This window comes from Protopterus annectens, chromosome 1.part2 (assembly GCF_019279795.1).
Source record: "Protopterus annectens isolate FY-2018-M chromosome 1.part2, PAN1.0, whole genome shotgun sequence".
NCBI lineage: Eukaryota > Metazoa > Chordata > Ceratodontiformes > Protopteridae > Protopterus > Protopterus annectens.
In genome coordinates this window covers 599,479,889-599,504,211 of record NC_056727.1, presented here as the reverse complement: position 1 = coordinate 599,504,211, position 24,323 = coordinate 599,479,889, and the positions used below count along the sequence as shown (strand labels likewise).

The following is a 24,323-nucleotide window of genomic DNA, read 5'->3' as shown; positions in this document are numbered from 1 at the left end:
TTTCTCTAGTCTCTTGTTGCTTTGACCCAAGAAGCCATTGAAGATTTTGAAGGCAGCAAGCCCCTAAGTATTAATTTGTTTTTCCAGTCAATTAAAGCGTGATAGTTGAATCTCTTGCAGATGTCACAATCCAAATCTAAATAACCTGGTTCTAGGCAACAGACACATTTAGAATGTGCGTCAGAGCTTGGTATTTTGTGGCCGCACACCAGACATTTTTTAAAATCTGATTTTTATCTGACATGTTTAAGAAAGGCAGGAGAAAAAGAAAGGACTGAGCAAAAAGGTTTTTTTTGTTTTGTTTTAAATAGTTAAAAAGGGAAAGTAAGAGAAATTATACCAACAATGGTAAAAAGGACAGTACTGTTAAGTACAAAAAAACAAAATAATAACTATGGTAATAAGACATACTCTAAGAGTACAGAAAAACAGTACAGCTAATAAGCTGAGAAAAAGTGTTAAAGGGAAGCAAAAACAATAGGGAAAATAAATACAATAAGTATAATAAAAAAGGTTAAGGGAAAATAAGAAGTTATGTACTCACCATAACGTTCCATCTGAGTAGGTGACTTCATTTGGATGCAACCTGTGGGATTCGGATCCGACATCGGATCCGAGCCAGCAATTCATATGCTTTAGGATCCGAGCTCCTAGCTCCTCCCTTTACCCATAATCCCCTGCTAAGCCCCGACTGACCTCAGATTGAGTTTGCCCTGTGAATACCAGTATAACAGAATCCAGAGAAACCAGAACTAATAGCGTCATGAAAGGTCAGGGGGATGGAGGGGGGGATGGTTGCATCCAAATGAAGTCACCTACTCAGATGGAACGTTATGGTGAGTACATAACTTCTTAATCTGAAGTAGGAAGACTTCATTTGTCTGCAACCTGTGGGACAGAGTCCCCAGCTACCTGGATCTTGGGCGGCCGTCATGGAAGGATGTTCCGGAGCACCGCAGAGCCAAAGGATGCTCTCCCTCTGGAAACAACGTCCACTTTGTAATGTGAAATGAAAGTATGAGATGAGGACCAAGTGGCTGCTGCGCAGATATCATCTAATGGTACTCTAGATTTAAAGGCAGCAGAAGTAGATACTGCTCTTGTAGAATGTGCTGTAATTCTCTGAGGAGCTGGCCTTCCTGAGGTGTCATAAGCCTGCAAGATACAATTAGAAATCCACTTTGACAAAGTGACCTTAGAGACTGCCTTACCCAGTGCGAATTTTGCAAAGGAGACGAACAGTTGATCGGATTGTCTATGACCAGCTGTTCTGTGAATGTAGAAATGCAGTTGTCTATGAACATCTAAGGAATGCAGTTTATATTCTTCTTTGTTTTTATATTTGGGAAAGAAAACTGGCAAATTAATAGATTGGTTAATATTGGATTTGGAAGCAATCTTTGGAAGAAAGGAAGGATTGGTCCTGAGGGAAACCCTATCAGGAAAAAAGGAGAGATAAGGTGGTTTGACGCATACAGCTTGGAGTTCTGAAACTCTTCTAGCTGACGTAATGGCCACTAAAAAAGCAGTTTTCCAGGAAAGATACTTCAAGTCCACAGAGGCTGCAGGTTCAAAAGGAGGAGCGGTTAGGGCCTGCAGCACCAGAGACAAGTCCCAAGGTGGTACGGCTTCCTTAACACGAGGTCTTAAGAGGAAAGCACCCTTAAGAAAGGTTTTACAAATTTTTGCAGCCATGAGAGGCGTCGAGTCATGACCCACATGGTAATGAGAAATGGCTGCCATCTGTACCTTTACCGTCGAAGAGCTTGCTCCTTGTTGGAAAAGGTCTGTCAAAAAGTCTAGTACCGCAGAGAGTGGCGCGGAAAAGGGATCAAGATTTTTATGTTCCACCCAAATAGAGAACCGCTTCCATTTGCTTTGATAAACCTTCCTAGTAGAAGGTTTATGGGCAGCCACTATGATGGCTTTCACTGGTGAAGAGATACCGGGAGTCCTTATTAGGGATGGAACTGGAGCAGCCAAGCCGTCAATTTCAGCGTGTGAAGGTTCGGGATTGGAAGCCCCTGAGGATGGGAAATGAGATCCGGAATTGGAGCTAGAATCCAGGGCGGATTCATTCTGTGAGACCATACATAAGGGAATCATGGTTGACGAGGCCAGAATGGGGCAATGAGAATCATTTTGCTCCCCAAACTGCTGGCTTTCTGCAATAGTTTTTGCATTAGAGGAAGAGGAGGATAAGCGTATAGAAGACCGGGAGGCCAAGCATGCACCAGGGCGTCTCTCGGGGATTCCCCGAATGGGGGAAGTAGAGCAAAGAAGTTGTCGCATTTGGCGTTTGAGGGAGAAGCAAAAAGATCGCAACAGGGTTGCCCCCAAGTGGCAAAAATCTGCTTTGCTACTAGAGAATTGAGAGACCATTTGTGAGGGGAAAGAATGGTGCGACTGAGCTTGTCCGCTAGAATGTTGGACCTTCCCGGAATGTGCATTGCCACAAGAAAGCGGTTGGTGGAGTTTGCCCATTCCCATACTCTCATGGCCTCTCGACAAAGGGGGTAGGACCTGGTTCCCCCTGTTTGTTGATGTACCAGACTACCGACATGTTGTCTGTCTGGATAGCAATAGTTCCTACAGGATGAAGGCTGTGTAGTGCTTGCAACGCTAATAGCACTGCCCTCATCTCCAGAACATTTATATGCAGGGAGGTCTCTGAACTGTTCCACGTGCCTTGGACAATCCTGCCCGCTGAATGCCCCCCCCCACCCGAGGCGAGAAGCATCCGTGGTCACCGTGGCTAGGGGGAATGCAGTACAGAAGGGTCTCCCTGTTAGGAGGTCCGTCGACTGGAGCCACCAGAACAGGGAGCTCTTGCATGCTCTGCTGATGGCTATCGGGCTGTTGAGAGGAAGGTAAAGCGGGGACCATTGGACCTGGAGGGTCCACTGAAGAATCCGCATGTGTAGCCGAGCGTGAAGGAGGAGTGGGATGGCTGCCGCCATTGAACCTATGGCCCTCAGGACCATAGCTGCAGTCGGAACCGGTTCTAAGATGGCCGTGATATGACACCTCAGGTTGGACAGTCTATGTGGAGTGAGGAATGCCTGCATGTTTCTTGTGTTCAATCTTCCTCCTATAAAATCTATAAGCTGTGTGGGGGCCAAGGAAGATTTTTCTCGGTTTATGGTGATGCCCAGCCGAGGGGCTATGTGAAGGAAATAGTCCCTGGCTGAGCACAGTAGATGCCTTGATGACGCTGGTCGTCCAGGTATGGAAACACCTGAATTCCCTGGAGTCTCAGGTGGGCCGCTACCACCGCAAGTACCTTGGTAAACACCCTGAGGGTAGAAGTGAGACCAAAGGGAAGGACCCTGAACTGGTAGTGATTGGCTCCCAGCCGGAAGCGAAGGAACCTCCTGGACCGTCTGTCCATTAGAATGTGGTAGTACGCGTCCTTGAGGTCTACAGAGCTACAGAGCACATCCAATCGTTCTCCCTCAAAAGGGGGAGGATAGATTGTAAGGTGACCATCCGGAACTTTTGCTTGGTTACAGACAGGTTCAGTTGTGACAGGTCTAGGATCGGTCTTAAGTCCCCCGTCTTTTTTGGCACCAAGAAGAACCTGGAGTAAAACCCTGATCCGGTCTGATCTCGGGGGACGCGTTGGATGGCTCTTTTTGTTAGCAGCTGTGCGATTTCCACAGTTGCTACCTCCCGTTGATCGGGTGGTACATCGGGGAGGTTTCTGGATCTGGGAATACTGTGAAGGGGGACTGAATAGCCTCTGGATATCACTCGAAGCACCCAACGGTCTGACGTGATTGACTCCCACGATGTCAGGTGCCTCGAAAAATGCCCCCCGACTGCCTCCAGAGAGGAGCAGCCGGGTAACCCATCAGGGTTGCTGCGTGGGTCTGTCAGAGAAGGGTTCTCTGGACCCAAAGTTCCTAGGAGCCCCTCTGCCTCTAGGACGGCGACCTCCCTGTCCTCCTCTGCCACGGAAGGACTGGTTATCCGGAGCAGGTTGGGATTGTTGCGATTTCCAGAACCACATCTGCTTCTGTCCCTTTTGGTTCTTCGAGAAGGACCTCTGGGGAGCTGAGAAGCGGACTCCGACAGCAGACAGCGTCTTCCCGCCCTTTTCGCTCTGGACAAGCGTTTCGCAAACCGTTTTGCCAAAAAGGGCAGAACCATCGAAGGGGGCATTCGCGAAGGTCGCTTTGAAGGGCTCCGCGAAGTCACAGTGGCGGAGCCAGGCCTGGCGTCTCATAACAAGGCCCGATCCGCTAGCTCTAGCGGCTCCCTCTGTAGCATGAGATAAGAGCCGCATAGAAGTATTAGACACCGCTCTGAGAGTGGCCATACGGGTGGAGTACACTTGTTGGTCCTCCGCCGAAATGGACTCTGGGGGAGATGCAGCGTATTCCTTAATCAGGTCTCGCTGCATCCTGATCACATGTGCCATATAGTTCAGCACCCTCGGGGAGAAGGTTGCTGAACTAAAGACTCGCTTCCCAATGCGATCCATCGAGCGGGATTCCTTGCTCGGGGGATGCATAGAGGGACTCTCCTGAGCCAATTCCCTCTTTGTGGCTGCAGCCATCAGCCTGGCATCTACTGGGGTCCCTTACTCCAATGTGTACGGTCCGATGGGGAACTAAGAATGCGGTCCGGACGTTTGGGAACAGGCTTTACGGTGTCCGGGTCCTTCCACGCTCTGTTGGCAATAAGGTCCACCAGAGGGTCGACAGGAGGGGACACCCAAGAGGTAGACGGGCCTGCTTCAAATGCCTCCAAGAACACAGACTCGTCAGAGGAGGCCTTGGGGGCAGACCACCCCCCCGATCCTTAACATTTCCATAATGTCTCCAAAGGAGACATCTTCTGGGGGTGATCTTGGGGAGCCCTCCCCTTCCTCCAAGTCCGTGTCTTCAGTAATAGACTCGGGGGAGTCCACGTGCCTCCTTTTACACTTATGCTTACGAGGCACTTCCTCGGGGGGGACTGTCCGAGGAGTCCTCGCCAGCAACCAGTTGTTCCAAAGGAACCACTTGGGACATTGAAGCGGGCTGTCCCTGAGACCGGCTGATGGGAGCCTGGCCCAGCTGCGAGGGAATGCGGGATGGAGCCGAGACAGGGACCGGGGGTCCGGATGTCCTCGACAGAACCCTCTCCACAATGTCGAAGGCCGAGGGGGAGCCGACTTCTCTAAGCCCCAAGAGCCGACCCCCACTCGGATCCGACGAATGGATCAGAACCGGAGCCGAGACCGTCGGATCAGAGAGACCGGTGCGCTCCGACCTAGACGGAGTCGAAGAGACACCGGCTCCCTCGGATCCTTGGCTAGGCTCACGGCTCTGAGAGGTCGGGACCGAAGTACCCGAAGCACTCAAGGGAGGGATTGGATCCGAGGTGTGCCGACCAGTTGGATCCGACCCACCCCTGGGTCCAACGCTGCCCGGCTCCGAAAGCTGAGAACCCGCAAGTCGGGTCGGAGAAGGAGCTATGGGGGTGAAAAAAGGGGTCGAGGCCCCTCCCGGATGGGGGGGGGGGCCAGGAGCACTCCCATCTGCATCTGGGCCTGGATGAATCGCCTCATCATCCAGTCCATATCAGCGTCCAACATAGAAAAGGTTGACCTCGACGAGGCCACCGAGGCGGATCTAGAGTGTCACCTCGATGACCTCGACGAAGGTCTAGTCTCCACCTCCTCGGGTCCGGGAGAGAACCGAGGGGATCGGAGCCAAGGAGGAGGAGATTTAGAAGCCAGAGGGGAGGCACGCTTAGGCGGGGGGGCCGAGACAGAGGCCTCGGCCCGCCGCTTATGGTGCCCCTCCCTGGGCCTCTCCTTTTCCCTCCTGGTCTCCCTATCCTCCGGTTTCTTGGTGGGAGATTGAGTCCCTGCCGGAGGAAGGGAGACCGAAGTAGCCACTGGTGTAGCAAGGGCCGAGGCCGAAGCCGATTCAGGAGGGAGAAGTCCCGCCAGAACCAACTTCGACCTCCACTCCCTTAAAGCCCGGGGGTTGAACCCTGCACAAATGGTACAACCGGATGAAAGGTGTTCAACCCCCAGGCATTTAACGCACCGAGTGTGGCCATCAGCCGGGGAGAGCTTATAGCCACACTCGGTACATTTAGAAAATATAGCCTTGGGGTCTTCAGACATGGCTACGCCCTAACAGGCCCTAAAAAAAAAACACACACACACAACTAACACACACTAACGAACACCCGAGAAAGGTTAACCAAAAGAAGGGAGGAAAGCCTAATCAAACACACACTAATTTCTGCTAAAGTATAAAAAAGGAAATATAGTCAAAAATATTTCAGCAAATCTCTTTGCTATGGAGCTCGAAAAATCCTGTCAGCTACTGAACGCGGCAAACGAAATCTGAGGTCAGTCAGGGCTTAGCAGGGGATTATGGGTAAAGGGAGGAGCTAGGAGCTCGGATCCTAAAGCTTATGAATTGCCGGCTCGGATCCGATGTCTGATCCGAATCCCACAGGTTGCAGACAAATGAAGTCTTCCTACTTCAGATCATCAGTTCATTCCACATCCCCCCCCCCCCACAAAGGTAACCACCATCCAAAGCTAACTTTGGGCTCCTAAAAACAGAGATGGCTAACTTCATGGCACCCATGCAAATGGAGAATAGTTGCATGACCGCCAAATCATACACCAATGCACTGTACAACCATGTACACAAATCCATGGATCTCACCATACCCAATAAAAACAAGATGCTCTCCTCAAAAAAAGGAAGCCAATCTGGTGGCCCCTGCCATAAAAAAACGCTACAACAGAAGAAGGAAACTGATGCGGAATTAGGTGAAGTCCCAAGACTGGAAAAATGCCCTTAGCCTCAACAAAAGGTTGAGATAGTTTATCAAATCCTCTAAAGCTAGCTATGAAAACAGAACTGCAGCAGATAGTAAAAGACAACCACAAGGCCTTCTATAGTTATGTAAAGAATCTCTAGGGCAATACCCAGATTTGCTCTGAGCTACTGCACAATGGTATCTCCTATACCAAGCCAACAGATATTGCCAATATACTGGCTGACAGATTCAGTGCCAACTTTACCCCCCCCCCCCAAAGGACCAATCAACAATACCAGTAGATTGCCAGGCACCCAATATTACTGCTGCATACGTTAAAAGCACTGTCCAAGGCCAAGAATACAGCTTCTATGGGACCTGACAATATTCCCGGCTGTGTCCTACATGAACTACAGAGTGAACTGGCACCTCACCTGTGTGCCCTGTTCAATCACAGCCTCACCTCAGGCTTTGTCCCTACCGAATGGTGTATTGCTACAGTCATCCTGGAGAAGCGACTACAGACCCTGGAACTATCACCCCATTAGATTGACGAGTCTGATACGCAAAGTTATAAAGTGCATCATCATGGAACTAATAAACAAGGATATAGGGAATCGCCAAACTCTGGATCCTACACAGTTTGGTTTTGTGAAGGGTAGATCATGCCTGTTCAACTTGGTCAACCTTCTTTGAGTCAGTCACCAGAGCTGTGGATGAAGGCAAGATGATTCATACAGCCTACCTTGATCTGGCCAAGGCCTTTGATACCATTCCCCACTCAGGAATCATAGAAAAACTCACTAAGCTAGGCAGCAACTCTTATATCACTAGGTGGGTTGCAAACTGGCTCACAGACAGAAGCCACAGTGTTGAAAGTAGCTGACTCCAAGTCAGACTGTCGACCAGTCACGAGTGGAGTCCCACAGGGTTCAGTCCTGGGTCCTCTCCTGTTTGGTATCTACTTCTCTGAAGTCCAGGTCAACACGAAGGGACTCTGGCTGACCACGTTCGCAGACAATTGCAAGTTGGGAGCTATTATTAACTCCCCAAGTGAATTTGACATCCTACAGAAAAGGCCTCAATGAGACCAACGACTGGTGTCAGAAGCATGGCCTTAAAGATCAACGACAAAAAATGTGTCATCCCTCTTGAAAAAAGCCCAGTTCCCTTGACTTACCACATCGATAGTAGTCCACTGAACACAAAAGGCGTTATAAGACATCTAGAAAGACAGGTTGACAGCAACCTTTCTTTTGACCACCACATTGCCACTGTGGTCAGAAAGTCCTTCTATGTGGCACATCTCATTACTAAAGGTTTTGCATCCAGGAAGAAAGAGGTCATTGTCTCCCTCTACTCTTCTCTCATTAGGCCAAATCATCGAGTACAATGCCCTGTTTGCCATGTACCTCACTAGACACATGCAACAACTGGAAAAGCCATAAAAAAGTACCTCACAAAGAGGATCCTAGGCCTTAAACACTTGCCCTGTATGGACAGACTCAAAAAACTCCAACTATTCTGTCTCCTAGCACCTACTTAGAGGTGATCTTTGCTTGACTTACAAAGCACTGTCTGACCCAGCTCTATTAGAAATGCTACATCTAAAGAAATTCCAATCCCTCCACACCACACACTCCAGAGACCTCAACTTCATTACCACAATCAACAGAACATAGTGAGGGGACAGGTTCATAACCCAGAGACTGACCATGCTATGGAATAGACTTCCCATACATGTCAAGCAGAGCACCTCACTGGCCCTCTTCAAAAGAAATCTCGATGAGTGGATGGGAAATAGAAAATCCACTATGGGGATCACTCCAGTGGCTCTACTCAACAGAGGCACTAGGAACTAAGGCTGGGTGGCACGATGCCAGGGTAATCTTATGGGGTAGGCTTGTAAAAGCTCCAGGGCCATTAGCAAAGTATACACCTATGAACCTATGTTTTCGCAATTTGTCAGAACAAACTAATCTATGAGGCTGACAATTCAAAATTCCGAAAATCAAAGTTTCAGAAGTATAGACTTTTTCCCCATACCTATCAATAATTTTTCCATTGTTATCAGAAAGAGTATGATTGGAATTAAGTGCTTAGCAGCAGTGGGATCAACCAAAGCTATAGCTAATGATCAGGTTAGGGAATAGTGTATAAAAATTTAAAAGATTGACAAACTTTATACATCTTGGCTGGCTATCAGGAAAATTGCAGGTAGCAATAAACACATCCTCTAAAACAGACAGAACAGGGGAAATCTATTTAGGTTCTGCAAAATTCTTCTGTAACAACTGACAGTATTTTCTGAGGGACTGAGAAACTTCAGTGTTCTCCCACTGGAAACACTGGCACATTCTAGCAATAGTCTCACAGAAAGAGAAACCCCCACAGGGAGAATCAGAAACTGAGCCTTCCTCCAAGTCAATCAGAAATATGAGGGGAAAAAGATTTCATCTTGCAACTTCCTGTTCAGATTCAGAATCTTGAATCTCTTCAGAAAAAGAAGAATCCTTCTTTCTTTTACCAGAAATTACTTTACAGGAAGCATCAACAGCCTGACTTAAATCTTGAGTAAGGACTATTATACCACCCTATCCAAAGATACTCGAGGAGTACATACATGCTTGGATTTTGGTTTCTTTTTTTACAGGATAAATAGGTCCATCCAGATTATTAATGTCAGCAGTTGCTTCTCCTGGGATGGGGACAGCATTCTGACACAACAGGGACACCTTCCTTGTTCTCTTTCCCGACTGACAAGAGTTGCTCTCCCTTGCCCACTGAGGGGACCCTCAAAAGCTGCAGGGGACATCTAACCCACTGGGGTCCACAGTTGCTGTAGGTGTTACACCAGAGGGATCTGGGGTAAAAGATGAGTGGTGTGAGGTACAACAAATGGACACAGCAGAGTCACACACCTGCAGATGATGGAAATGACTAGCCTGCTGTGGTGGAAAAGGCCATTTGCTTTTTTTTTTACATTTTGGGGCTGGGATATACTGTGGGTCTGGGTAGTCTGTTCCATAGTCAAGCTGAAAATGTTGCCTCTTTCCCAAGGAAGACCAGCAGCAATTGCTGAAATACACTAATTCCACAAAAGTTACTTTTCTGACAGAAAAAAAAAACACATTAAGATACTATGCCAGCCTCCAAAAAGAAAAATAAACAGAATACTTTACGTTATTTAGAAACTGATAAAGTGTGCTCCATTTAAATGTACATTACAGTCTCAATTTGGCCAATTAAAACAAAACACTCCTAGCTTTAAAAAAAACTTTCTTGAAGAAAAAAAGTAATGAAACATAAACAAAGTTAAGAAAATGAAAGTTTTTTTTTCCCCAAAGAGAACTTAGCTGCCCAGCAAAGGAAAGCACAAGCAGACCGTCCATCCTTCACAGCAGCATACTCTTCAGTGACAGTAAAGCTCTGAAGGGCATACAAGTATGGGAGGGGGGGCTGTGCCCCCCACATAGTTTGGTTATATATTGTCTTCTGGAAAGAGTTTTCATTGGACCTGTAAGTATCCATATCTATGCTTTTACACATTTAAAATAGGTGGCGGGCTATGTCCCCTTACTTTATATACTAACTCCAGGACCGCACTACAGTGGGGAAAAGGCCATATAAAACTTTCAATGAAATGAGTTTCAGTCAAATGAGTCTTCAGTGAATTGTGCGCAGGCAACTGAGTTTCAGTGAAATAAAGTATACCCATATATATATATACACATACATAAAACGTTTAAAAAAACTTTGTATTTTTTTTATAACTGTATGTGTACCGATATCACCGAGTTGTATGTGAAGTTAAAGGAGTTTTTATAAACACCTTTATTAAGTTCAGTAAGAACTTTCCTTTTAATTCAGGACCTTTTTACAGGAAACAAAACAAGCAGTCACAGCAAGGTTGCAGCAAACAGAAATTAAAAAAAAAATGGCAAGAAGGCTGAAAAAAAATAAGTGTGTGTACGTGCGCGTGTAGGGGAAAGGAAGGCAACCAGAAATCAGGACAGTCCAAAAAGTAAGAACGACTATTTGTCTCCTAACCCTGACAACCCCTTAAATCTGTTCCAGTGTAAGTCTGCGTTTTCTTCTGTGGCATCAGACAAATGTGTTTGAACAGTAATTCAGGAAAGCTACAAATTGCAGTGGGAGTTCCTTCCTCCTTTTCAGGGAATTTATCCTGCAAATCAAACTTTTTCCTCCAGTTCTGGAAAAAATGTTATTGCTAGGGGTCACACAACCAGTATCCCCAGATCAAACAAGGAATGACTTGTACTCAAGAACTTGTTTGGTGCCAAAAAACAGAAAGAAATTGGATACCAGTTCTTGACCTCTCCCTACTCAACCTCTATGTCAAGGTCCCATGCTCAAATTCACCTTAAGGCTATTCACTCTTGGTGCTTTTGAACTATTCTCTTAAAAAACACAACTGTAAAAGTTTTAATAAAGCCACAAAAGAAAGGGTATTAAATACTGCTTGTTACAGAAGAAAATTCACTGATTAGGAAGACAAAGCAGATGATGCAAAAGGGCAAAAAAAAAAAAACAACCCTTGATTTCACTCCTCCAAATTTTCATTCCCTACAGGGTTTTAAAGGCTGGATCAACTACAGACACCTTCAGTTTTTCCAAACTGAAAACTTTCTCTGGACACAGTTTTCTGTTATGGGTCAGCATCAGTACCTATAATGGTTGACCCTTCATCAGTACCAACATTATTTCAAAAAGTCCAAGGTAACAATTCCAATAAATTACTAACCCTCTGCAGAAGAACACATTTGATGAATACAAAATGTGGCCAAGCAGCACTGTGCAACACAGTTCCTGCCACTTCACACAGTGGAGTAATACAGACTGGTAGATAAAGGGCCTTCACAAGTCCCTACAACTTCATCTGGTTTGCTAAGAGGTATGCATTTCTTCAACGCTTTCAATTTGGCCAACTAACTGTCCCACTCATATATTTCAACATGGTGGGACACCAGTGCAGCAGATGGTGATGGTATTGGTGGTTTTGTCTGACAGCATTTGGTTCTCTAGTATGGTTTCTGGCTGGGATGCCTTCTGTGCAGAAGCTGCATGCCCTTCCTATGGCTACACGTGTTCCTGCTGGGGAACCTGGTTTCCTCTGACAGCCCAAGGCCACACGAGTAAGAAATATCAATTTTTAAGCTGCCCTTACATGTGCGTGAGTGGACTGTCTATCCAGGATTGTTTCCTGCCATAAGCCCATTGTCTGTCATAATAAGCACTGCTTCCCTATGACTCTGTGACAGACAAAGCAGGTACTGAAAATGAATGAATGAATAAATAAATAAAAACAGTAGTCAATCTGTTAAGTGACAAAGACTAACCTTGATTACCTTTACATGACATCATGATGCACATATCAGTGGGCCCAGAAACAATACAATAGTAAGCCTGATGGAAATCAGACAAAATTTCTGAAATCCTATAATGTAAACTCATTAAAAGAAACTAAACATGAGTAGGTAAAATACTGCCCCTAAGTAACAAATACTGATATCACATGAATTCTGTAAACTACTGAGTTAGCAATGTGGATTCAACTCCTTATAACAGCAAGGAGATTTTCCATTACTTAAGCTTTCAAAGAACTGATACAAAAACAAATGCAGAAATCTGTGACTGACTAGCCATTTATTCTCTGCACTAAATTTGATACAAAACTGCAAAGCTTTAATTGAACAAGGTTAATTACATTTTCCTTAAATATTTCCAGTATGGATGAACTTACCTGGGACACTACAAAAGAAGCTATCTTTATGGAAATCCCATTCTGCTTCTCTTCTCTCTCGTTCATAATGATTATCTGACCACCTGTACATAAATAAAAAGTAGAACAATCAAACTCAGGATTAAGATTTCCACCATTTTGTATTAGTAAACAAGAAATTCAATAACTTGTAGGAATGCACAGAGTACTAAAGCTAAAAATACTGCATTGATGGGTCCTGACAATATTACTAGATGCATCTTAAACAACATGAATCATAATTCAGCCACACCCCCTAACACTATTGACCAATCTCAGCCTTCACACAGGTTTTGTACCAAGTGAATGGAGAACAGCTACTGTCATTCCCCTGCATAAGGGAAAATCTTCCACACCCCCAGGCAATTACAGACCCATAAGTCTGACCAGCCTCATATGCAGTCATGGAAAGACTTGCATGGAACTAACCAATAAGGACATAGGGGAACCTCCAAATACTGGACCTGTCTCAGTTTGGATATGTCAAGGGTAGATCATGCTTAATCAACCAGGTAGATTTTTTGAAAAGGTCACCAAACCAATGGATTAAGGCAAAATGGTACACAATGCATACCACAACATGGTCAAAGCTTTTGATACCCTTCTCCACTAGACATAACAGAAAAGTTAAATTAAACTGGGCAATATGTTTGAGTGAATAGTGTAGAACACTAAGTGTCAAGACAGCAGAGACACAAGGGTGGGAAGAAGGTGATGGGCTGCCTCTGGGGCAAGTGGTTAGGAGTCCCATCAGCAGTATGGATGAGGCACTGATTGATTCCTGCCTGAAATGCAAGCATTCTCATTCTATTTTTAAGCAGCCAGCTGCTAAAACAGGTAAATGACAACTAGTATGCAAACAGAGCAGCAAACTGTTATGTATGTGCATTAACTCTGCTACATTGTATGAATGAAAGCAACCTCTATGTGTAAACACAGCTGGTATTCTCCTAAGATGGACCAAAGCACTGATACCAGTTACTAAAAAAATTTCTCCAAAAGCGGATGCTTATCTGGCTGAGTTCTGGAGCAGGCTGAACAATGCTGTACTACTGACATAGACAAGGCACAGCATATACACCGTGAAATCAGGCAAGAAAATGTAAAATAGTACAGGCACATCTTTTTTTATGCAGAGAACATCCTGGTGTCCCTAAGGGTTGGATGTCTGCTCAGCCTGGACAGGGGAAGGGAGCTGAGCTCTGGAAGTCAGGCTGGGCATCAGGCCTTCTGCAGACAAGTCTCAGTAGTAAGAACTACTACAACAATTTTCTATTTTCAAGCTGGCGAAATAAGGAATACGACACTGAAATGTTCTCAAAAGCTGGTCCAGGTATCACTCTCCCATCTTCCTTTGAACTTCTTTTCATGTGCTGGAAGAATACAGCCTCATCCCTAGAATGGTAAAATATGAAGAGATAGCAAGATCTTTTGAAAAGGATGCAGCGGGCATGTAACCAAAGCAAAAATCCAACTATAAAACAAGCCATAACTAGAAGGTAAAATATGAATAGATAGCAAGATCTTTTGAAAGGGAAGCAGCGGGCATGTAACCAAAGCAAAATCCAACTATATAACATGCCACAACTAGAAATGGTCCAAAAATTAGAAAAGAAGAACAAGACTGTTGGAATAAAAAAGAAAACAATAACATTTAACTAAATTCACCAACACAAGCCTTAAGAACAGATTTTCATCAGAGTTAACATATTTTAAATAGGAAATGTACCATCCTTGAAAGTAAAACAATCCAACAGGATATTTAAATTAACTTAATATATGTAGTAGTGTATTTTCCAATAAGGAAACAAGTGAAAGCCTATATTTTAAGCTTGGTAATGAATGCATACACAAGATATTCTGATATGCAGTTCCTCAGCATAACAGCCCATTGTAAATTATCACTCACTCAGGGTTGCCACCTTTTCAATTGCCCAAAGTGGGACATTTTTTGTAGAAAATTGAAATTTTGCAGGATAAATCATAGCCATGGCCAGTGCAATGGACAGAACTTCACTTTTTTTGTCAAAATAAAAGCTTATTTTGTAGCATTTGAATTGTTTATGCTATTTCAAATAATATTTGTGTGTTTCGGATACAAAATAACTGTTTTATGCCAGTTTACCTTCATAATGCCAATCACGTTATGGTCGACCCCACTTCCACGAATACTAAACTGCGACTCTTCAAAAATCGAACACCAAATTTCTGAACAAAATCTCACCCCCTTTTTGACCCATGTTAGCACTGGTGTGGAGGAGTGGCGCGGTCAGAAATGTCAAAAATCGAAGTTTTTTTGACATTTTAAAGATTTTGCGGTTCTGGTTTCGCGGAAACAGTTCGGTGATATGGCCGGTTGATTATATGTAATCAACATTATGAAGGTAAACCTTTTATGCCACTATTAAAGAAAAATACATTCCGTCTTAAAATCTCAGGACATTTGCCATTTTTTAGTTTTTTTCACAGGACACAACTGCCCAAAGTGGGACTGTCCCTCACAAAGAGGGAGAGGTGGTAACCCTACACTCACTTGATTTTAATTAAACTCAAGGAAAACATGTTTAATATGCATTTTTATATGAAAGAAGAGTTGTGTAAGTAAGCTTACAGTAATGGTACATGTTCTAACAGATCACTGTTGCGGTAGCTTAAGCTGGGTCCTAGCTCATGTGATTAGCCAGCTTTGCACACTTTTGGAGAACCTTCCACTTGCTTTAACAGTCAGGATCTCAAGTAGAATTCCATAAAAACATAGCTGTAGCACAAAAATCTTTAGAGCATTTTCCTAATTAGGGAGGTGAGAGCTCTGAAGAGCTAGGAAAAAATATCTGTATGCAAAATGGGTATACATTTCTACACCTTGACAGCAGCAAAAAAAATACAATAATAAAGGGCATGCAGAGGGGAGGCTACTGCAGTAACAGTGATGTATTAAAACATCTACTGTTATGGTAAATTTACTTACACAACTATATGTTCATCATTAAGTCATTGCTGCAGTAGCCTAAGCTGTATGGGTAGGCCAATAAACCAAGACTCCAAGAGTGCCTGGAAAATGGTTCTAGCAAAACCTGTCCTGGACCTAGAAAAGGAATTCAGTTTGTAATTCTTTTTAAAAGTGTGTACAAAGGACCATATTCTTACCTCTAGAACACATCTAGTGTCCACCTAAAAAGCCAAAGCTCTTGTGGAATGGGTTATAACCCTGCCTGGGAGTGGCTTATTATGGTGAATATAACTAAAGGCGATAGCATGAGTCAACCATCTGGAAATGGTCTGTTTTGACAACAGTTGTCCTTTTCTCTTACCTTCATAGGAGACTAAACAGCTGATCAACATCCCTGAAGGTCTGAGTTTTGTCTAGGTAGTATCTGAACTGCCTGTGGACATATAGAGTATGAAGAAACTTGAAAGAGTGTACCCACCTTTGTGCAGAAATGGTAACAGATGGTACCACTCATATTGCACTGGAAGAAAATAGCCAGCCTGCTTGCCGACAGGTTTGGTGCAGACTTCAGACCCCTGGCCACAACGGCCATACACCAAAGCATACCCGACACCAGTCCTCTGCCATAGCATCTCTACAGATTAGGTCTTATCTGTGCTCTACAAGACAAAAACATGGTATCAATGGGCCCAAATAACATCCCGGAATGCTTATTAAGCAATCTAAACAGTACCTAACACCCCCCCACTTAGAGCTCTTTTGAACCGTAGCCTGAGAACTGGCTTTGTTCCAGCGGAGTGGAGAAAAGCAACAGCAATCCCCTTGCACAAAGGGGGGCTTATCAACAGACCCTGGGAACTACAGACCCATAAGCCTAAGCAGTCTCATCTGCAAAGTCATGGAAAGAATCATCATGGACCTTATCAACTAGGACATAGACGACCTTCAAACTCTAGACTCAATTGAATTGGCTTCATTAAGAGTAAATCATGCTTATTAAAACCTGGTGGACTTCTTTGACAAAGTCACCAAAACCCTGGATGAAGATAAGACAGTGCATACTGCCTATCCTGACCTGGCCAAGGGTTTTGACACAATCCCCCACTCAAGGTATCATTGAAAAACTCTCTCAGTTAGGTATTAACCCTTATGTCACTAGATGGGTAGCCAATTAGCTCACCGACAGAAAACATATTGTCAAAGTTGGTGACTCCACCTCTACCAGTAGACCAGTCACCAGTGACATACCACAAGGTTCTGTTCTGGGTCCTTTACTATTTAGAATCTACTTCTCTCAAAGTCCAGGCTAAATTAGATGGCCTTTAGCTTAACAAATGTGCTGATGACTGCAAAATGGGTGCAATCGCCATATGATGTTAATATACTACACAAAGGGCTAACACAGATAAGTGACTGGTGCCAAAGTCACAGTCTAAAACTAAATGCAAAAAAGTGCATTACTATTCCCTCTGGCAAAGTAGAATTCCCTGCTAACTACAGTACTGACAACACCCCCCTAAGCTCAAATCCAGTGGTGCGAGACCTAAAAACTCAGATAGCTAGCAATCTGAACTTCGACTACCAAGTTTCCTTTGTGGTAAGGAAAGCATTCTATGTTGCACACTTCAAAAGTAAGGGCATCACATCCAGGTCTAAGGATGTTGTAGCCTCACTGTACTTGACCCTCATTAGACCACTAATAGAGTACAATGCTCCCTTTTGCATGCACCTCTACATACACCTGATGTAGCTAGAGACACCACAGACAGAGGTTCCTCACTAAGAAAATACAGGGCCTCCAAACCATGATGCATGTGGAGAGACGGAAAGCCCTATAACTGTACTCTATATCGTACAGGCTGGTGAGAGGAGACTTGTATCTGGCCTACAAGGCAGTGTACGACTCTGCCCTGATGGATATGCTTTACGTACACAAATCTAAAACCACAAGAGTCACTCAATCTAGGGAAATTAACCTAGCCTATGGCATTAACAGAACATGCCAGAAAGACAAATACGTGTCCCAGAGACTGACGTTCCTCTGGAATAAACTTCCAATTCATGTGATGCACAGCTCCTTACCGACCCTATTCAAGCGCAACTTGGACAAATGGATGGGAGACGGCAAATTCACCCCAGAGGTCGCACCCATGTCCATCATGGACAGGGGTAGTCTGTGCTAACCATAGATAAGCTCTGCAAAATATGTTCGATTAATAAGGACAGATGGGGCAACTTGGGATTAACATGGCTAGGCTTGTAAGGGCTCTAGGGCTGCTACCCCAGTAACCTCCGATGAACCTGTAAGAATTCTGTTTCCCTTGTTCTTAGGATCAGGTAAGAAGACTACGAGAGTAATAGCCTAGCTTAAAGTAAACCATTTTAGGCATACAGGTAGGATTTGCTCTCAACAAAACTCTGTCCCTGTGAAAAACAAGGCAGGGATGACTCATCATAGGAACTTGTAACTCAGACATTCTCCTAGCAGATGTCAGAAAAGGAGTAAACAACCTTTCAAGTTAAGAACCTCAAATTAGCCTGATGAGTTGGTTTAAATGGAGACAGAATAACCTACTCAAGCACAAAATCCAGATCCAAACAGTCGTCACATATTTCCTAGGCAGATTGGTTGGCAACACCCGTTTCAAAAACTGTTTATTAGAAAAAATGGGGATCTCAGGGCAGAGAAGCAGATATGGTAGATGTACCTTGAGACAGGAATACGAACGTCCATTGGCCAGCAACTCACACAAACAATCAAGAAAGGTAAGCAACTGGCCCTGGTTCCTTGACTGGCATCAATTAGAAAGTCTTTTCCACTTGCCTATACAGTTTTATAGTAGCAGATAATCCCACTCCTTTTGTACCTACTGAATGTCCTTAGATAAAAGCTGTTAACCACATGGTTAGATGAACAGTTTACAGATTGGGGTGCATTACCCCCCCCCCCCCGCCAAACTTGTGTAACTCCAGTCTGTGGGGTTAATACCCTTGGACAGACCGAAAAGAAGGGAGTACCCTTTGTTGTTCTGGCCAACAGGAATTCTCTACTGCAATTTTTGAAGTCTTTCTGGATCTTTAGAAGAACCACATACCCATCCCTCATCATCTTCTTTCGGCTGTTCCCGTTAGGGGTCGCCACAGCGGATCATCCGTTTCCATTAATTCCTGTCCTCTGCATCATGCTCTTTCACACCAACCACCTGCATGTCCTCTCTCACCACATCCATAAACCTCATCTTAGGCCTTCCTCTTTTCCTCTTACCTGGCAGCTCCATCCTTAGCATCCTTTTCCCAATATACCCAGCATCCCCCATTAGCACATGTCCAAACCAATGCAATCTTGCCTCTCTTGCTTTGTCTCCAAACTGTCCAACCTGAGCTGACCCTCTAATATACTGATTCCTAATCCTGTCCATCCTAGTCACACCCAGTGCAAATCTTAACATCTTTAACTCTGCCACATCCAGCTCGGACTCCTGCCTTTTCGACAATGCTACCATCTCCAACCCATATAACATAGCTGGTCTCACTACCCTCTTGTAGACCTTCCCTTTCACTCTTATTGGTGCACATCTGTCACAAATCACTCCTGACACTCTTCTCCACCCATTCCACCCTGCCTGTACTCTCTTCTTCACCTCTCTTCCACACTCATCATTACTCTGAACTGTTGATCCCAAGTTCTTAAACTCATCCACCTTTACCAACTCTACTCCCTGCATCCTCACCATTCCTCTATCCTCCCTCTCATTTACACACATATATTCTGTTTTAGCCCTGCTGACATTCATTCCTCTTCTCTCTAAAGCATATCTCCACCTCTCCAGGGTCTCCACAACCTGGTCCCTACTCTCACTACATATCACAATTTCATCTGCAAACATCATAGTCCACGGGGCCTCTTGTCTAATCTCATCTGTCAACCTGTCCATCACCACTGCAAATAAGAAAGGGCTCAGAGCTGATCCTTGATGTAAACCCACCTCCACCTTAAACGTATCTGTCACTCCCACTGCAGTCCTCACCAATGTCACACTACCCTTGTACATATCATACACCACTCTTACATACTTCTCTGCCACTCCCGAATTCCTCATACAATACCACAACTCCTCTCTAGGCACCCTATTATATGCTTTCTCCAAGTCCACAAAAACACAATGCAACTCCTTCTGACCTTCTCTATTTTTCCAACACCACTCTCAGAGCAAATATTGCATCTGTAGTGCTCTTTCCTGGCATGAAACCATACTGCTGATCACTAATCATCACCTCCCTTTTTAACCTAGCTTCCACTACTCTTTCCCATAACTTCAAGCTGTGATTGATCAATTTTATCCCTCTGTAGTTACTGCAGCTCTGCACATCACCCTTATTCTTAAAGATAGGTACCAAAACACTTTCTCCACTCCTCAGGCATCCTCTGACTTTCCAAAATTTCATTAAACAATCTGGTTAAAAATTCCACTGCCATTTCTCCTAAGCACCTCCATGCTTCCACTGGTATGTCATCTGGGCCAACAGCCTTTCCATTCTTCATCCTCTTCATAGCTGTCCTTACTTCCTCCTTGCTAATCTGCTTCACTTCCTGATTCACTATCCCCACATCATCCAACCTTCTCTCTCATTCTCTTCATTCATCAGCCCTTCAAAGTACTCTTTCCATCTACTCAACACACTCTCCTCTCTTGTGAGTACCTTTCCCTCACTATCCTTTATCACCCTTACTTGCTGCACATCTTTCCCAGCTCTGTCCCTCTGTCTAGCCAATCGGTACAGGTCCTTTTCTCCCTCTTTAGTGTCCAATCTCTCATACAACTCTCTATATGCCTTATCCTTAGCCTTCGCCACCTCTCTCTTTGCCATGCGCCTCATCTCCTTATACTCATGTCTACTTTCTTCATCTCTTTGACAATCCCACTTCATCTTCGCCAGCCTCTTCCTCTGTATACTCTCCTGTACTTCCTCATTTCACCACCATGTCTCCTTGTCCTCCTTCCTCTGTCCAGCTGTTATACCAAGCACCTTCCTAGCAGTCTCCCTTACTAGCTCTGCTGTAGTAACCCAGCTATTCGGTTAACTCTTCATTGCCTCCTAGTGCCTGTCTTAACTCTTCCCTGAGCTCCACCTCATAATCACCCTTTTTTAACTTCCACCATTTAATCCTTGGCACTGCTTTCACACTCATCCTCCGCTTCTTGATCACTAACATCATCCTTCAGACCACCATTCTATGCTGCTTAACTACACTTTCCCCAGTCACCACTTTACAGTCTCCAATCTCCTTCAGACTGGCCCTCCTACATAGGATATAATCCACCTGTGTGCATCTTCCTCCACTCTTGTACGTCACCCTATGCTCCTCCCTCTTCTTAAAATACGTATTCACCACAGCCATGTCCATCCTTTTCGCAAAATCCACAATCATCTGACTTTCTGCATTCCTCTCCTTAACAATATACCTACCCATCACTTCCTCGTCCCCTCTGTTCACTTCACCAACATGCCCAGTGAAGTCCGCTCCAATCACTAGTCTCTCATCCTTGGGTATACTCACCACCACGTCATCCAACTCGCTCCAAAATTTTTCTTTCTCATCTATCGCACACCCAACTTGTGGAGCATATGCACTAACATCATTCATCATTACACCATCAATTTCAAGCTTCATAAACATCACTCTATCAGACAATCTCTTCACCTTGAAAACACTCTTGGCATACTGCTCCGTTAGGATAACCCCTACCCCATTTCTTCTGCCATCCACACCATGATCGAACAATTTGAACCCGCCTCCTATACAACTGGCCTTACTTCCCGTCCATCTGGTCTCTTGCACGCACAATATATCAACCTTCATTCTCTCCATAACATCAGCTAGCTCTCTCCCTATACCAGTCATACTGCCAACATTTAAAGTTCCTACCCTCAGTACTACACTCCTAACCTTCCTCCTCTCTTCATGCCTTCGGGCATGCCTTCCCCCTCTACTTCTTCTTCGGCCAACAGTAGCCCAATTTCCGCCAGCACCCTGTTGGCTAACAGTACTGGTGGCGGTTGTCGTTAAACCGGGCCTCGACCGATCCGGTATGTAATTATGGAAAGTTCTCCGCATCTCTAATTTTTGGCAGAGGTTTTATGCTGGATGCCCTTCCTGACGCAACCCTCCCCATTTATCCGGACTTGGGACCGGCACAAAGAAATGCACATTCCTGAGAATGTGAAAACATTCATCTTCCAGGCATGTTTGCAAGGAGACCTGGAGCAGAATTTCTTTAGTGTCTGCTCTGAAAGAGGCAAACGTATCTAACAGAGATATTCCCCAGAGAATCCATTCTTGGAAGACTCCAGGATGAAGTTTCCAAGTGCGGGGATCTGTCCTGCTGGACCTTTCTGCAATGCAGTTTTGCTTTGATGGAATGTATAAAAAGTTGAAGATTCAAACTGAGTTAAATTGACAGCTTACAGTCTATCAAAGCAAGTCTGCAAAGAGGGTAAGATCTGATAAATGGGGTGGGGATGGGGATAACTCCTGACATCTCTCAGACATTTACTTGCTTGTTTATCGAAAGGATCCCATACAGCTTGCACTTTTATCCCTTTTGAGACTGCTCCTCACATCAGGCCTGAAGTATCTGTACAGTGATTGACAGGAGGAATAACCACCATACAAACTCCCTCTTTACAAATCCCAAAACTGGGATCTGAAAGGGCAAGAGGTGAGGAATGTAAATCAAGACTGATATGAGGTACCATTGTATTTTTCTTGTGTGTAGTCTCGCCAGGACAGCATGAGAATCATCAGTGCCATGCTCTCCATAATCATAAGAAATTCCCTTGCAGATGCCTGGTTTGGACTGGAGAAAATCAAGGACAATTGTATAATCATCTCTATTTTGTCTGGAAGAAGAAAGGCTCTTCCCAAAGCAGAGTCAAACAAACATCCCAGTAAAAATCATTCTGTGAGAAGGGATGAGAGAAGACTTCTGAAATTTGATCTGAAAACGCGGACAGGGTAGAAGTTCCTGAACAGTTGCTAAAGATTCAAAGCAGATGGAAAAAGTCTCTACAAAGATAAAGTAATCATCCAAATAAGGAAAAATGTAAATGCTTTGAAGTATGCAGTAAGCAATGACTGGAGCTAAGCATTTTGTGAATACCCTTGATGCAGTAAAAAGCCAAAAGGGTAAAACAAAAATGGTACTGTAAGCCAGATACAGCAAACCTTAAGAAATGTCTAAAATGATCAGCAATAGGTACACAATGACTGGCATTCTTTAGATCTAGCTTCATTATGAAGGCTAGAGGGGAGGGATCAGAGGTTTAAGAGATTCTAGAGAACACCCTGAACTTCAGAATCTTGACAAAAAGGCTTAGAAAATAAAGATCCAGCAAAGGCTTTCAGGATTTTTCTGTTTTTGAACTACAAAAACTTCTGAATAAAAACCTTTGTCAAGGTTAAGAGGCACAGGTTTTGTGATCCTTCGGCACCCCCAAAAGACAGCATGTAGTGGAAAATGGGAAGAAGCAGAGAGCCGATTCCTTGGACAAAAGGGAATCCATTGGAAAACGAGGGAGGTTTTCCCATTGCTGTGTGTACCCCCACTGGATTACATTCAAAACTCAGCTGTCTGAACAATCTAATGCCAAAAAGAAAGCTGGAGCGTCAGAAACACAGAAAAATTGCCAGTGTGTGTGGGCGAGGGCTGAACAAGTGGATAGTCATGCTGACTGGGAGGACTGTCCTGGAGTTTTCGAAACTTTTCTTTCATTTTTGAGCCTCCTTCCCATTATTTAAATCCCTGAATGCCGACTGTTTTCTGCTCACATTGCCTATTAGAAAAAGGGACAAGGATGTTTAAAAAAAAAAATCTGAATAATTTTTTCCCTTTTGTCATATTTCTTAAGCTCCTCAGCTACAGAAGAGCCAAACCGGGTCTCTTAGCTAAGGGAGATTTTAACATTTTAGATTTATCATGAGAAAAATTTTCAGAGCGAAGCCAGACAAACTCCTCAAAACTGATCTGCAATCAGCAGCATCATGAGCATTTCTTTAGTTGACTGAGAAACAGCGTTACAGAAGCATTTAATGAATTACTTATCTCAGAAAGGAAAGATACACTTCTCAAAGCATAACTTTAAACACTTTAGCTCATGAGGCTGACAGTTTAAAATCCTGAATGTTACAGTACTAGAAGAATACACTTTCACCAACATATCTATTATATTACCAACCCTTGGCAGAAGGAATGTGGTTATCAGCAGTGGCCTGTTTAACAGAAGAAGATTTCAATACAGAAATAATTGCTAGGTTTGCTTTTAGCATTGAAAAACAGCTATGTGAGTGCCTGGGGTATCTTCTATAACCTGCTAGACTTCTTGGTAGCAGGAAGCTGAAAATCCGATATAAGCAGCAGTAGTGAGAAAAACATTCTCTAAATCAGGCAACACAGAAGTAATAGCTGCAGCTTTTGGCATCTTTAACTACAGAATTGTAACAAATCAATTTCTGTGCCATAGGAATTTCATTCTGCTCCCAATGAAATAACTATTTCATCTTAGATAAAGTGTCAGTAAAGAAAATCTATTCAGAAGGGAAATCTGACGACATACTTTCCTCAGAATTAGAACACTCAGACTGAGAAGAAATCTGAAGTACAACTATCCCCATGCAATGTGTCTGTTCTTAGGAATTCAATTCCTTGTCAGAATGAGACGACACTCATTTTTTGCCGGAAGAATCCGAAGGCAAGGAAAAGCACTAACAAATCCCTTAGATCCTAGTAAACCTACCCTGTACACAGAAATAGA

The 24,323-nt window shown here is 44.2% G+C and overlaps 1 protein-coding gene across 1 annotated transcript in view; it reads right to left on the bottom strand.

Annotated features, from left to right (window-relative positions):
• Positions 1-24,323, bottom strand: part of DISP1 (dispatched RND transporter family member 1) — a 449,492-nt gene that overhangs the window by 116,694 nt on the left and 308,475 nt on the right. Inside the window, exon 4 of the mRNA XM_044057950.1 lies at positions 12,542-12,624. Within this exon, the coding sequence (XP_043913885.1) occupies positions 12,542-12,624 (83 nt within the window). The remainder of the gene's footprint in view (positions 1-12,541; positions 12,625-24,323) is intronic.